The sequence below is a fragment of the Genypterus blacodes genome, unplaced genomic scaffold (genome assembly GCF_046128005.1).
Source record: "Genypterus blacodes isolate CSIRO-AG114 ecotype Tasmania unplaced genomic scaffold, CSIRO-AGI_Gbla_v1 ptg000053l_1, whole genome shotgun sequence".
NCBI classification, from domain to species: Eukaryota; Metazoa; Chordata; class Actinopteri; order Ophidiiformes; family Ophidiidae; genus Genypterus; species Genypterus blacodes.
This window is the reverse complement of record NW_027466865.1, coordinates 3,560,913-3,574,451: the sequence shown is the minus strand read 5'-3', so window position 1 is coordinate 3,574,451 and position 13,539 is coordinate 3,560,913. Positions and strand designations below refer to the sequence as shown.

General features: G+C 41.4%; 2 protein-coding genes across 2 annotated transcripts; both read left to right on the top strand.

Moving 5' to 3' along the window:
- The first annotated feature begins 144 nt into the window (after nt 1–144).
- On the top strand, nt 145–6,474 carry fbxo21 (F-box protein 21). Its single transcript, XM_076150770.1, has 12 exons — nt 145–377; nt 940–1,075; nt 1,210–1,319; nt 1,475–1,596; nt 1,787–1,933; nt 2,073–2,197; nt 2,315–2,451; nt 3,114–3,293; nt 3,729–3,861; nt 3,988–4,178; nt 4,708–4,865; nt 5,390–6,474. Exons 1-12 carry the CDS (start codon nt 154–156, stop codon nt 5,629–5,631), a joined length of 1,905 nt encoding a protein of 634 aa, XP_076006885.1. The 5' UTR covers nt 145–153; the 3' UTR covers nt 5,632–6,474.
- A 170-nt stretch (nt 6,475–6,644) lies between these two features.
- Nucleotides 6,645–13,254, top strand: tesca (tescalcin a). Its single transcript, XM_076150798.1, has 8 exons — nt 6,645–6,771; nt 8,543–8,612; nt 9,202–9,282; nt 10,159–10,298; nt 12,011–12,072; nt 12,681–12,788; nt 12,903–12,950; nt 13,062–13,254. Exons 1-8 carry the CDS (start codon nt 6,711–6,713, stop codon nt 13,152–13,154), a joined length of 663 nt encoding a protein of 220 aa, XP_076006913.1. The 5' UTR covers nt 6,645–6,710; the 3' UTR covers nt 13,155–13,254.
- Nucleotides 13,255–13,539: the final 285 nt, after the last annotated feature.

The following is a 13,539-nucleotide window of genomic DNA, read 5'->3' as shown; positions in this document are numbered from 1 at the left end:
CCGTCTACGTACATGAAGGTAGCACGTCTCCCCCTCCTTATGACCGATCAACCAATCAAACTGCACTATGCCTCGTCGACCCCGCCTACACTCCGCCCCCCTGCGCCATAAAGGGGCGGTGCCTTGACAATGAGGTAACCATAAACAGTAAACATGGCGACGTTCATCGCTGGGGATGGATGCTTAAGTCGAAACGGGACTACCGCCGAGCCCCCAAATCAAAAATTGACCGACCTTCCAACCGAGCTGCTCGAACACATTTTGTGCTTCCCTGTGCTGGAACATGTCGACATTTGTAACGTTTCCTGCTGCTGCAAGCGGCTACACGACGTTTGCCACGGCGGAGGGACGGTCTGGGGACACCAGTACAAACTCAGGTTAAGGCTGCTTTTTGTAGTATTTCCAGGAGTGACACCATATGATTTTCCGAATACATCTACCTTATTGTTTATTACATATTTCTGCGTGGAGCCATATATGAGCTCTGTCTCTTGTTTGCTGCCGTCTACTGGTTTGGTTTACTGTGATGCAAACTCCAGGCTGCAGTCAGCGGTTGACGTTCGCCTGATGCACCAAATCTATCACGCCAACCCGACGATAGTTCTGCTGTCCAGCTAAAAACACGTCAGATCTTAGCGTCAGTTTGCTATGAGATGTATTTACAACACAGCTTAAACTCGAATTTCTCAGAATGTCCGATAATGAAACAGTCTGACCTTGAGTGTTGTAACAACTGTAGGAGTGCGCAGTTGTTACGAAAACCCCAAATCCCCCTGCCTGCCTGGGCCCTGAATGCCACATACAAACCACATATGCAATAGGCTCATAATTAGCTTTACTGGAGTAATGAGGCGTTTACGGCTGTTATAGATAATTGGTATACATGCCTAGAAGTAAAACAAATCGAAGTATGTCACTAAATTTCACTGCTTTCAACAGATGGCCAAGACTGCAGAGGTTTTACCGTCAGAATGAGTGCTGTGACTGGCACAAAGAATACAAAACACGGCACCGAGTTGGAGTTCAAATCAGGAGGATGGTGGAGTCAATATCTAAGAGGTTTTTCACAGAAGTTGTAAGTAATACAGACACTTACAGTACTATATTGTCACTATGTGCTCCATCATCTCATGTACGGTGGAGGGCCTAGATTGCGTTCACAATTAAACGCAGAAGTGAGCAAAACTAACCCAGAGATCTGTAATGCAGCCTTGCGTGGGCCAGGTTCTGGGAGACAGCTTTGCAGAGATTGAGTCACTGGGAATGCCGGAGCACTTCTGTGAAGACGAGCTGCTCTTCATACTCAATTCAGATAAAAGGTGAGAGCGGCTCTGTTTCCTCAGTAAAACCTTCATGTGGCATCATAATCACAATTTGCAGTCACTGCTGATTTCAATCCTATTTGAGATCTCTAAGATTATCAATTGTCTTGTGCTTTCTCCATTTCTCCACTTATTGGAATTTGTTGTCTTAGGAAAAGTTTGACGTTGAAGTACTATGCAAAGAAAATCCTTTACTTCCTACGACAGCAAAACATCCTGAGGAGTTTGAAGACCTTCCTGGAGCAGCCAGCAGGGCAGCAATCGGCCCTGGAAGGTGAGACATTAAAACAGATGTGATGTGAACCAACATATGTGCCGATTGCCCAACATTACCTCACCATCACTCTAAAATACACTGTAAATTTTAATGGGAAAAACCTGGATGCCACCTATCAAAACGAGGAAAATGTGAAATGGTCAGAAAACTCTGTGAATATTTGGTTTGGTTTTCTCTGCCACTCCAGGTGCTATACTGGTGGATCAGTATTGTAACCCGTTGGCAGATGTCACCGTGGAGAGCATATCAGCCCAGCTGGATGAGCTCACAGACAAAGTGAAGAAGATGCTGAGAATCAAGAACCCCTCCCACCCCACCCTGCGTTTTGCTCAAGGTGGCTTTTTAGTTCTCGCATAACCTGTGTAGAAAACGTTAAAAGTTTTGTTTTTCTTGTTTCTTTCTTTGACTCATTCAGTTGTGTTTAAGCAAATGTTTAAGGATTGAACAGTGTATTTATTTGACCAATGATTTAGTCATAGAAGACCTGGAGCTCCAGAGGCAGTTGGTGTGTGCCCTCAACTCGGTCTTATTTGAGCAACTTAACTACAAGGGCAATGAGTTTGACTACTACAACCCCCTGAACTCTTACATCCATCAGGTAGGTCTCAGAACCAGCTGAGTGTATTTTACAACACAATTCTGACTCTTCTGTCTTGACAGTATTTCACGTGACTCAATAGGCCTTCTTGTGTTTATTTTTGTGTTATTCATTCAGGTGCTACTCCGCCGTACAGGCATTCCAATAAGCCTCTCAGTGCTCTACATGACACTGGCCAGAAAGCTGGGCGTTCAGGTGGAACCAGTCAACTTCCCCAATCACTTCCTACTGCGATGGTGCCAAAAACAAAGAGGGTATGGGGGAAACTGTCCCAACGTGGCAGCCGTGTCATGTATTTCTCCTGAGTAGAGCAATGGATTACAATAAAAGTCATTATAATGAGGCAATGACACACACTTCAAAATGACTATCACTATCAATCGGTGTGTCATATGCGCTTGAACAGAATCACATTTCAGTTTGTGATTGTGGACGAGTCGCTTCGGTAGATATCCTGCACATATCACTTTCATTTCTTCATTTGTAAAACGGATCCGGTAATATCAGACTCCATGGGTTTTACTGGTTACATTTTCACAATTTATATCCAATGTGTCATTTGCGCGCAAAATAATTTCATTAGGTTACTTGCATCCGGCTGTGAAATTTGTTATCAGCTCTGCATTCAAACTTATCTTACTCGGGACATTGGACTTGGAATTCCAAAGTAGTTAATGGTTCGCAGCAATACAAACAATAAAAAAAAGGCTGAAACAAGCTTTGTCACAAAGCATTATCATACACGTTTGGAAAACACAGTTGTGTTTGGTTGTTTCAAAACAAATGACATTTGTCCAAATTCATCTTTATAAAGGTGTCTCAGTCATATGGCTCTTTGGATAGTTTGGGTTATTTATGGACCACAAAAACATGCAAAACATTTGTATAATAAATGCGCTTAACATTGTTCTTGCAGGAGTGAGGACATCTATGACTTTGTCTACATTGATGCCTTTGGCAAAGGCAAACAGATGACAGCCAAGGAGTGCGAGTACCTCATCGGCCAGCAGGTGACAGCGGACTATTACAGTGCCATCAGCACCACTGAGGTGCTGCTCAGGATGGTTGGAAACCTGCTCAACATCGGGAAAAGAGGGTAAGGGGAACACAAGGTGAGGCTCTTTGTCCAGATGGTTGGATAAATGATGACAGCTGAGGGTGAATGATGCTCCCGTATGAACCGATGAACTTTTGAGCTGCTAAACTGTAAGCACATTTGGCTCAGGGAAACAGGCTTTAAGTGCCTCTACTTTCACTGGACTAAGCTGAGCCAGTAACACCTCAGGGAATACATGGAATAATGGTTGTGAGAATTGCATGATAACTTAGAGTTGTGGTTGCATTGCTTTACCTGTGTGTGTGTGTGTGTGTGTGTGTGTGTGTGTGTGTGTGTGTGTGTGTGTGTGTGTGTGTGTGTGTGTGTGTGTGTGTGTGTGTGTGTGTGTGTGTGTGTGTGTGTGTGTGTGTGTGTGTGTGTGTGTGTGTGTGTGTGTGTGTGTGTGTGTGTGTGTGTGTGTGTTATTTCTATCAGAGAGGGCAATGAAAAATCCTACCAGCTACTGAGAGACTCACTAGACCTCTACCTCACCATCAACCCAGACAACGTGCAGTACTTGCTGCTGCAGGCACGCCTCTACTTCCACTTGGGCATCTGGCCAGAGAAGGTGATGAAAATGTTTTGTGAAGAAGATATTTGATTTTGAAAACGTTCCAATTGAAGCAGCATTTGTCAGCTACCTTTTATGGTAAGAAAAATTCAATGATCTATTCCATTTTGCCCTCTGTCACAGGTTCTGGACATCTTGCAGCACATTCAGGCATTGGATCCCTCCCAGCACGGGGCAGTGGGCTACTTGGTGCAGCACACACTGGAGCACATCCAGCACAAGAGACATCCTGCAGCACCTGAGGTCAAGAGACGCAGCGCTGCAGAACACTTGGAGGTTCAGTATTCAGTCGGCCTCATCATGAAACACAAGCGGTGGGTCACAGTAAAATAGATGCACTCTTTCCTCACACCAGCAGTTTATCTATTTACATATTGCATTGTCATCCACTCCGTAATAAAATGATTTAGTGTTTATTTATTTCCTAGCCATGTTTGCCCTCAATAGAAATTGTCTATATCAGTGTTGGTCACTTTCATACAGTAAATGTTCTTTGTGCTTTTATCACTTATTGTCATGACAGTGACTAATAATAGAAAACAATGGTCTGGATCATCAAATAAGATTTTTTTTATTCTTTTATTCATTTCCTTGCAGTAAATATCCCTCTTAGCTAGATTTTGCCCACATTGCAATCAGACTTCGCTCGATTGATTGGTATGCAGGTAAAGCCCGTATTTCCTCTTAGCGGGCAGATTTGAACTCTGGTTGTATCTGGCTAGTTATGACTGTTTTAGTTGTTGTGCTGCAGTACAACAGTAAACCATTGTACTAGTGCTGAAATCCTGTCTGTTGATCTCTATCTTCGCATCAACTGTAATCTGTTCTGTTCATCTACTCCAGGTCAGGGTATAACTGTGTGATCTACGGCTGGGACCCCAAGTGCACCATGAGTCAGGAGTGGATCACCACCATGAGGGTCCACCACCTGTCCAACGGGGACAACCAGCCCTTCTACAACGTCCTCGTACAGGACGGCACATGCCGCTACGCAGCACAGGGTACAGATCACACGCAGGCTCAGATATGTAAAGAAACCTGGATGCACCATTGTGAAATATACTGTATATGACATTAAAGATATGCAGTACATCATTAAGCAAAATATAATAAAAGCTATTGATGGAAATTTCATGATCATGCAGTTCATCTGAATAATGCAGCATCTTCCTCTTGACACTAATGGCACTACTTCCATTGTTATGATGCTTTGAGGTTGTGTTCTGCTGATCAGTGCATTGATCTGACTGATTTTGGTTGTCATCACTATGGATGAAGCAAAGTCAGCAAAGTAGTCCGGGCAGATAGTTGGCCCACAATAGATTGTGATTCCTCCACAAGAGATCAGCTCGTAAACACCTTTGAGCTCAGCTGCTCAGTCTGATGATGATGATTATGGTGATCCACAGCTTTCCTTGTTTGCATGTTATTTGCGTCTTCCACCACCTTAGAATTTGCCTGTTAACATGTAATTTATCTCGTATTTAATCTCTTGTTATAATATCAAATCTCACATCTCCTCCAGAGAACCTGGAGCCCCATTCGGCCCCCCTTGAGATCGGTCACCCAGAGGTTGGCCGATACTTCTCCGAGTTCTCCGACACCCACTACGTTGCCAATGAAGAGCTGCAGACGCGATATCCAGAGGACATTGAGGAAACCCTGGGTACGGTGCAGGAGCTCTACCATAGAGTGGCAACCAGCCCTGGAAACCAGGAACAGGCACCTGCCACCGACCACAACAACCACCAAGCTCAGGCCATGTAGCAGAGCTGCCGTGTCCAACACACCACCTGACCAGGCTAATATTAATCTGGTCACACCTTCTCAATTTACAATCTTAAGTAACTAACTTCACGCTCTCAAAGCCAAACTGTATCCACACGTGACAGAGATTTTGTAATAAGTCGATGGAAACTTCCAGAAAGTGGTTATTTGTTGTAGCAAGACAAATAAACTTGGAGATATTTCTTTCAGGTCCACATTGAGCAGGACCTTTTTCATTTTAACATTATTTTAAAAGTTTGGAAGTTGGCCAAAATGTACACGCAGAAGGATTCTTGCTGCATGAATACACACATGACCACTAACACGATCGTAAACCACAGCGAGCACCAATCAAACAAGCACCACCTACACCCTCAATCACAGTGCCACATGAAAGACTATGAAAAGAACACTTTGGAAATGGACTGTGCTTTTAATTTTGAGTTTCAAGCATTTGTGAAATTGGCCTTTCATATTTATACAGTATTTCTCTTTTTTTTCTCCCCTGTGTATTTACAAATTGAACATTGTAGGAATCAGGTCCCATCAGTGTTGAGCTACGAAAGAGGGACTCCACCAATATGCTGTGCAAAGTCAGGGGTCTTGACCTTTATGACATCACCAGGGTTACTTCCTGTCCGGTGCTCTATGACTTGTGATGTCATAGAAGTCATGTTCCCTGACCTTAAGCCTTTATACGTTTGTTACATGCTGAATAGTGTTACCCAAGACCAATAAACTATAGTATATCTGTATATGTGAAATCAGAGTCCTCTCTTATTTAAAAAAAAAAAAAAAAAAAAGCAAATGACTGATTTTTGTCGAACTTTCCAAATAAAAGTATTTCAAGGGTTTGTCATCTTTGTCATTTATCTATACAGCGAGATTAGAGGAATATTCATATTTACCCAAATGCTGGTTTACAATGTAAATGGTGATTAGCAGCAGGAAGTGATCGGAGAGCAGCTGAGGCGCAGAGGGGGGCGGGGCGGTGCGTTCAGGACCTGGCGGATGCGGGTTTCTGCAGTAAAGTGGATCCAGTCAAACCCGATCGTGCGCTTTTACGCACCGGAGCCGCGATGGGAGCTTCGCAGACGCGCTCGGAGCAAACAAACCAGGACCTGGTCGACAAGACGGGCTGTAAGTAAGATCTATGAAATATTAATAGTTTAAATTGTAAAGTCACAGTTTTAAATTCGCTAGGGCATATTTGACAAAGAGAAGCGAGCGTTAATGTACAGGAGGAGGTTAAGATGGTTCAGTCGTTTCCAAAGTTGCCATTAGTGCCGATCGACTAACTAACTAAAAGGAAATTTAACGTTAGAAAGCAACCGTGATATAGCCAATCTCCTATTACAATTATCACACGTAACTAAAAGAGTTGACATTCCTGTTGTCAGTGTATCTTCAAGACAATCTTCCTTATCTGTCACACACTCCTCCTCCTCTTCCTCCCCCAGGCAGGACGGACGCGTAAAATGAAGAAATGAAAGTGCAAAGAGTCAAGTGCGTACATGTGAATCTACGTTAAGGAACAAATCAGGGTGTGAAATATCTCCAAGTTATACTGTAGACTGAGCTCATTGTCAACACACAAGCAAAATCTAAAAATAACCGGGCTGCCTTAGAATAGTTACTGCAACTAATCATTACTCGAATTAAAATGCTTGCGTTGAGTAATAATTGTTACCTTGGTTGTCAATGACAGCAGGTTCTTGTCTCAGTGCTGGTTTATCATTTAGGATTACAGATTGTATTTTTAATTTGATAATTAATGATGGACCTTTAACTAACCCACAAGACCGAAATAGCTCTGGATCTCAACTTCACACATTTTACATACTGATATTGAATAAAGACAAATTGATTTCACAATGATTTCCGAATAGTAGTAATATGTAGTATGAATTCAACTTTGACCTTTTGATAAGTGTTTTATAGCCTCCACTCCTGTTGCCTTGACCTAGCTTTGTTATAGATACTATCAGCAAGATAAGGAAATGTTTCATCACTTCTGAGGCAGATCTTCTTAGCAGATCTGAACTTGTTGGCATTCGAAGAGCTTGTTATTGTTTTTTCTCCAATTACATTCTATCTGGTTTCTTTCTTCACAGTCTGCATAGTTAATCCTTTGGACACACACTCGTGCCCCATATAATACCAACAAGCCTGTGTTTGTGTTTGTTGCTTGTCAGCAGTCGTGTAGCCACTTAGAGGTGTGAATGTAGGCACACATGCATTTTCCGATTTGGTGGCTTGATTGGTGAGGTGGTTCTTACTTGCTTTGTTTGGCTAAGAGGTGGAGCTTTGAGCAGCACAGAATTCAACTCTTGAACGTAATGATAAATAACTATTGTCCTTGTAATGTGTTTTGAGCGATACCATATTAGTCACACCACTCAAACAAACCTGAAAACAGGTTTCTGAATGAGGTCATGTTTGTTCTGATACATATTCCTATTATTTGTTCCTTCCTCAGAAACAGGTGCCGCTGCAAACATCAATTTAGCAGCCAAGAAACTCAGCCAAAAGCAACAACAGTGTTTACTGAACTCAAATATCAAGCTGGGCCCTGCATAGTGTAATTATGACGTCTGAACCTTTTGTCTGTGTAGCTGCTAGTCCAGACAAAGGGTTAATGATTTAAGGAATCTTTTTTAAAAATGTGCAAAAAAACAACCACAACATTCAAGGTGTTTGCTTTGCCATTAGACTGATAGTAGAGTTGCACCAGCTTGATTTAATTCTAATCACAATATATTTCAAATTTCAGAAATTCCACATAAGCATTGGTTACACAGTGTATGTTAATGAGTATGGATATCCTGAGTTACCTATTGATGGGTGTGGAGTAGCTGTAAATATATCAAAGCGTATCTTTATAGCTGTGGGTGGTTGTGTTCTTTTGCAGTTTCTCCAGAGCAGATAAAAAACCTCCACAAAAGATTCCAGCAGCTGAGTGGGAATGAAGACACCATAAGGTAAACTGGACATCCTGCATGTGTAACAGTCCTCTGCTCTGCATGTGAGCGTCATGGGAACCACTTGACACTACAAACAGAAATACTACAGCGCCTACCTCGTGACTGCAGAGATTAATTATGGGTATTTGTGGTATCTCTGACACAGACACAAACAAGCACATATGGTGAGAACACACAGGCTTGACTAACACAAATACAAACACATTAGTGCCCATTAATGCAACACGTCCACATATTTACGCACGTATCGTGTTTCTAACACATATTGTATTCAAACACACATCTTGTTTCTTAAATACACACACACACACACACACACTTATGAATGCATAATGACACACAGACTGCCATTAGCTGCATGCCGGCCAGATGACACGTTCCTTCCCTTTATTAAGGGAAACATGAAACAATATATAGCAGGTATTTGTCCTTCTGCTCACATTCAGACAGAGATAAATCTCACTTCCCCTAAATAATACATGTGATGCTATCAGTGGGAGGTTGCCTCAATCAGTACAATGCTCTGATAAAATCTGTATATCCAGTCTTTCTTTATGATAATTGAGTTTCTCTTGTCGCATTGCAGCAGAGAAAACCTGGACAGCATACCAGCCCTCGCCAACAACCCAATAAGAAAGCAAATTATTGAAGCTTTCTTTGATAAAAGGTGAGTACAGACAAACAGCATGAGTGTGGTGCATTTTAATTAGGGGATTCTATATGGAGAGCATGGTAGAATAAAGTAATAATATTAAAAATAACTCTTACTGAAACCAATGTCATGGCCCTGCAGAGGTCATTATGTGTACCATTTATCATACACACACACCACATTATGAGAACCACATGTCTTCTTTAACCATAAAATGATTTCATTAGCGTTGGGTTTGATGGTGCATTAGCGCAGTGTGGAGTGTTTATGCCTTTACATCCATTTGTTTCAAACACCTGCACTGAAAATTGCTGGCACCAGTTTACAGCCGAGAGACAGAAACGATCATTAGACGTGAGAACACAATGTGTACAACATCAACACTGCAGTGTTTCAGGAGTATAAATGCGGCGTTTGACATTTTGGATCCAGTAGTTCCTCAGGCTTTGGAAGTCTTGACCGCTATTTAGTAAACATCTGTAAGTTAGTGCACCTTTGGATCACAAGCACTGTAACTGTAAACACAACTTGATATGCAAATAAATATCATTTTGATCACATTTTAACCTGAATTGTATGATTCCAGAGCAAGTACAGATTACAATTTGCCTCCAGTAATACAAAGTATTACAGAGAGAAAACAACCTGCTCAGCACAGCCTGCACCACCAAGTCCCTTGTGTACATTCAAAGAAATTAGAAAAATAAATTAACTCCGAAATAAGTACTTAAATGATTCAGTTAAAAATAAATCAAAACAATACAAATATTCAGCAAAAAACATTTAAACAAATAATACACCCTCATACATTTAAGATTCTGGTTTTGGGTTGCAATAAAGTGCAGTGTGTGTGTGTGTGTGTGTGTGTGTGTGTGTGTGTGTGTTTCCCAGGAGCCAGTGTCAGAATGAGGTGGGCTCTGTCCAGGAGATCGGCTTCGAGCAGTTCCTCATGGTCATGTCACACTTTCGCCCCCCAACCCTGAAGATGACAGAGGAGGACAAACTGGTCATGAGGCGGGAGAAGCTTCGCTGTGAGAGCCTGCTTTCTGTTTGTAGCTTTATCAATGCAGCCACCTTTAGTTGGTTGGTTAAGACACTGATGTTAAGCTGAGGGCTGGTTTCTAATGTGAATATGAAACCTTTAAGTGTAATCTTAATCGTAATCTGGAGGCTGTGCTGTGTAGCGGCTTTGTGAGAGAAGCTTTACGGCCCTCACTGTGCTGACGCATCATTTGTGTAATCAAATTAAAGCAAATGTAGTGACACAGCAAGAGGCCACGTGCTACGTTTTGCATAAACCCTCAACTGACTCTCATCCCAGAAAAGGCTTCACATACCAAACAATCAAGGTGCTTCGCTTACAGTTGGGGCCCCTCACATAAATGGCCAGAATGTAAAGGGTACAAGGTGGATACAGTGTGCGGGGTGGACAGTGACTGGAGGGGTCAATGCCATGGCTAGTGTACTGTAGCCATGACTGATCGCTCACAAATACACTCCAAATACACACACACTCCAAATACACACTGAAAAGAGAACCAGTAGAAATATCCAACATCAACAGCAATATTCCACAACAAAATTTCACAGCAAATCCAATTAATCTTATTTAAATAAAATAGGAAAAATATCTGAAAAAGAAAATGACCTGGGAAGTCCCCATAACCTGTGTTTATTTAATCTGACAAATTTCAAAATGATTGAAGGTGAGTGAGGTAAAAAATAATCACATTAAAGATGCTGGAATAACGAATGTTCTTTTTTTTCACATTGATCAGCTGTAGTTGCTCGGTACTTGTAGATTTAGATAAACTTGGAAATGTTTAATAATCTCTGGAGATATGAGGTCTTCACTTGACATGCAAACGAAACTCTTTACTTCACAGTTTACTTTGCAGTACATTTAACTGCTAAACCTGTTCACTTTGGCTCAAGGACATTTTGGCTGGAGGGCTAAAAACTTGGTTATGAATGTTTTGCTTTCAGTCCTTGAAGGTTTGATCTAAGAGTTGTTCTTCCTGTTTGTGTGGTCTGAACATGTGTTTTCCCCCTGGTTCCTCTATAAAAAGACAGACCGAAGACAAAACCTCAGTCTGCTTTCTACTACACAAGGAAGTTTTAATGCGGTGCAAAGTGTGATCAGTATCATCTAGGCTGCAATTGCAGGTTTCTCCCCACTTCTGAGCAGATATTTGAATCTGCTAGACCCAATTCAATACCTGGCTCTGTTGCCACGCTGTCCGTTTGTTTTTTCACACATTATTGGGGGGGAAAAACGATTAGCTGATATAAATCTCAACCAGCTCTCCTTGATGTCACAATGATGAATTCTGTTTCATCCTGCTGCAGTGTTATAAAGGGAAACACAAGCTGTTACAATATGACATTAAAAGTTGACATTCTGTCAGCTGCTCGGGAATCACACCAGCTGCTTACTTGGTCTTTCACGGAGGAAACGAGGCTTAAGGAAACAAAGTGACATTTGCATTCAAAAGCTCAGACAGGAAGTTGAAGTGAGCTCAGTTGTGTAAATGTCAATATAAATGAGAGTAAAAGATTTATAAAGGTGATTGATTGCCTCAGTGGGTCTTTACATTTAGCAATGGCTGAAGTGTTCTTAAGCTTTGTCTCATATCTTCATTCCGCCTCACTTCCTCCTCAGACTTGATGAAAAGATAGTCAATTTGTAGCATCTGTGTTCCCTAGAAAACAGGCCAACCGAAACTTTGTTCTGTTTTTCCAGTCCTGTTCAACATGCACGACACAGACGGTGACGGCACCATCACTCTGGATGAGTACAGAAAGGTAAGGAAATAGGAAAGGGAAGGAAATAATTCACCACTCAGGCTTTGATGTGAGGGGTGCTGGTTTACATATTTTGTCAGGTTCAGACTTCGAAGTTTTGATGATTTGTCTGTGTTGTACTGTTGTGTTATGGAGTACGACTTATGCATTTAATTAAGATGGTCTTGACAGCATTATGCTCCTGAATCAGAGTCGTCTTAGCTACGCATTGCTTCTTTCTACTCTTATTTCTTACTGTTCCACAAATGCAACCTTTACATAAGCAAGTATTGTAATCCTTTTTGGCACTGATACTGTATTTGATGGGTCCCACCCTGGGCCATGCCCCAACTTGCTGCCATTTGGAAAAGTCAGCCTGTGAAGTTATCTAGTAGTAACATCAAGAATAATATTAATCACTGATCTTTTAAAGTTTTGCTGTCTATGTTTTTTTTAATGTTTGTGTTTCTTCTACCTGGTGTTTTTAATTACAATGATACTTTTATGTATTTTGTACTTGTCCTCCTATTACTAAGGACCTTATAATAAGAGTCCTGGGCTTCCTTCCTGCTGTGCGTATACAGTATTGCTTTATTTTCATGGAGGCTTTGTTGTGGTTGTCATCTAAGGTGGTGGAGGAGCTCCTGTCTAAAAGCGGCACCATCGGGCAGGAGGCTGCCAGGGCCATAGCAGATGCTGCCATGTTGGAAGTGGCGAGCACAAACGTGGGCCATATGGTAACAAACATTTAAAGAACATTCCTCAGTTACACATCTGCAGTAGTAACAAGACTGCGTAAACTATTGTAACTTGTTCTTCATTACAATCTTAATTATTCATTATCGTTTCAGGAACCAGATGAAGTCTATGAAGGAATTACATTTCAGCATTTTGAACAGGTTTGCAATAATCCAGCAATTCTGAAATATTTAGTCAGATATTTGTCTATTACTGTCAGATATGAACTATTATTACTTTTTATCTATTTTATCAATGTTTTCCCCCCACAGATTCTACAAGGCCTCGAGATGGAGTCCAGGATGCACATCCGCTTTTTGGACGTAGACACCACAACAGTGCGATGTGGGAAAGGAACCTCTTGAAGGAGTGGATACTTTTAAGTGATGTCAATGCTGCTGCTGTTTTTAGCAGTTGGAGAATGAAGCAATATGCCTTTTTTAATATTTGATATGCACTAATATTTTTGGAGAAAGTGACAGGGAAATAATCTGTGGGATATATGAATGCGTTTTTATATGGATTGAGGTTTGCCAACATACTGCAAAAATGTATGCAAAGGAAGTTTACTTTTACGTTTGTTTGTAATAATCCTGCATCAGAATATTTGCCTTTCATTTTGTAAATGTGACGTTAACAATAGAGACATTTGAAGGAGCTTGACTTTCTTACTGTAACACACTAATTCTATCAATTCTCCTCTTTCTCAACTCAGCTCTGCATGTAATGTAAATGCCTGGCACGTGCTGG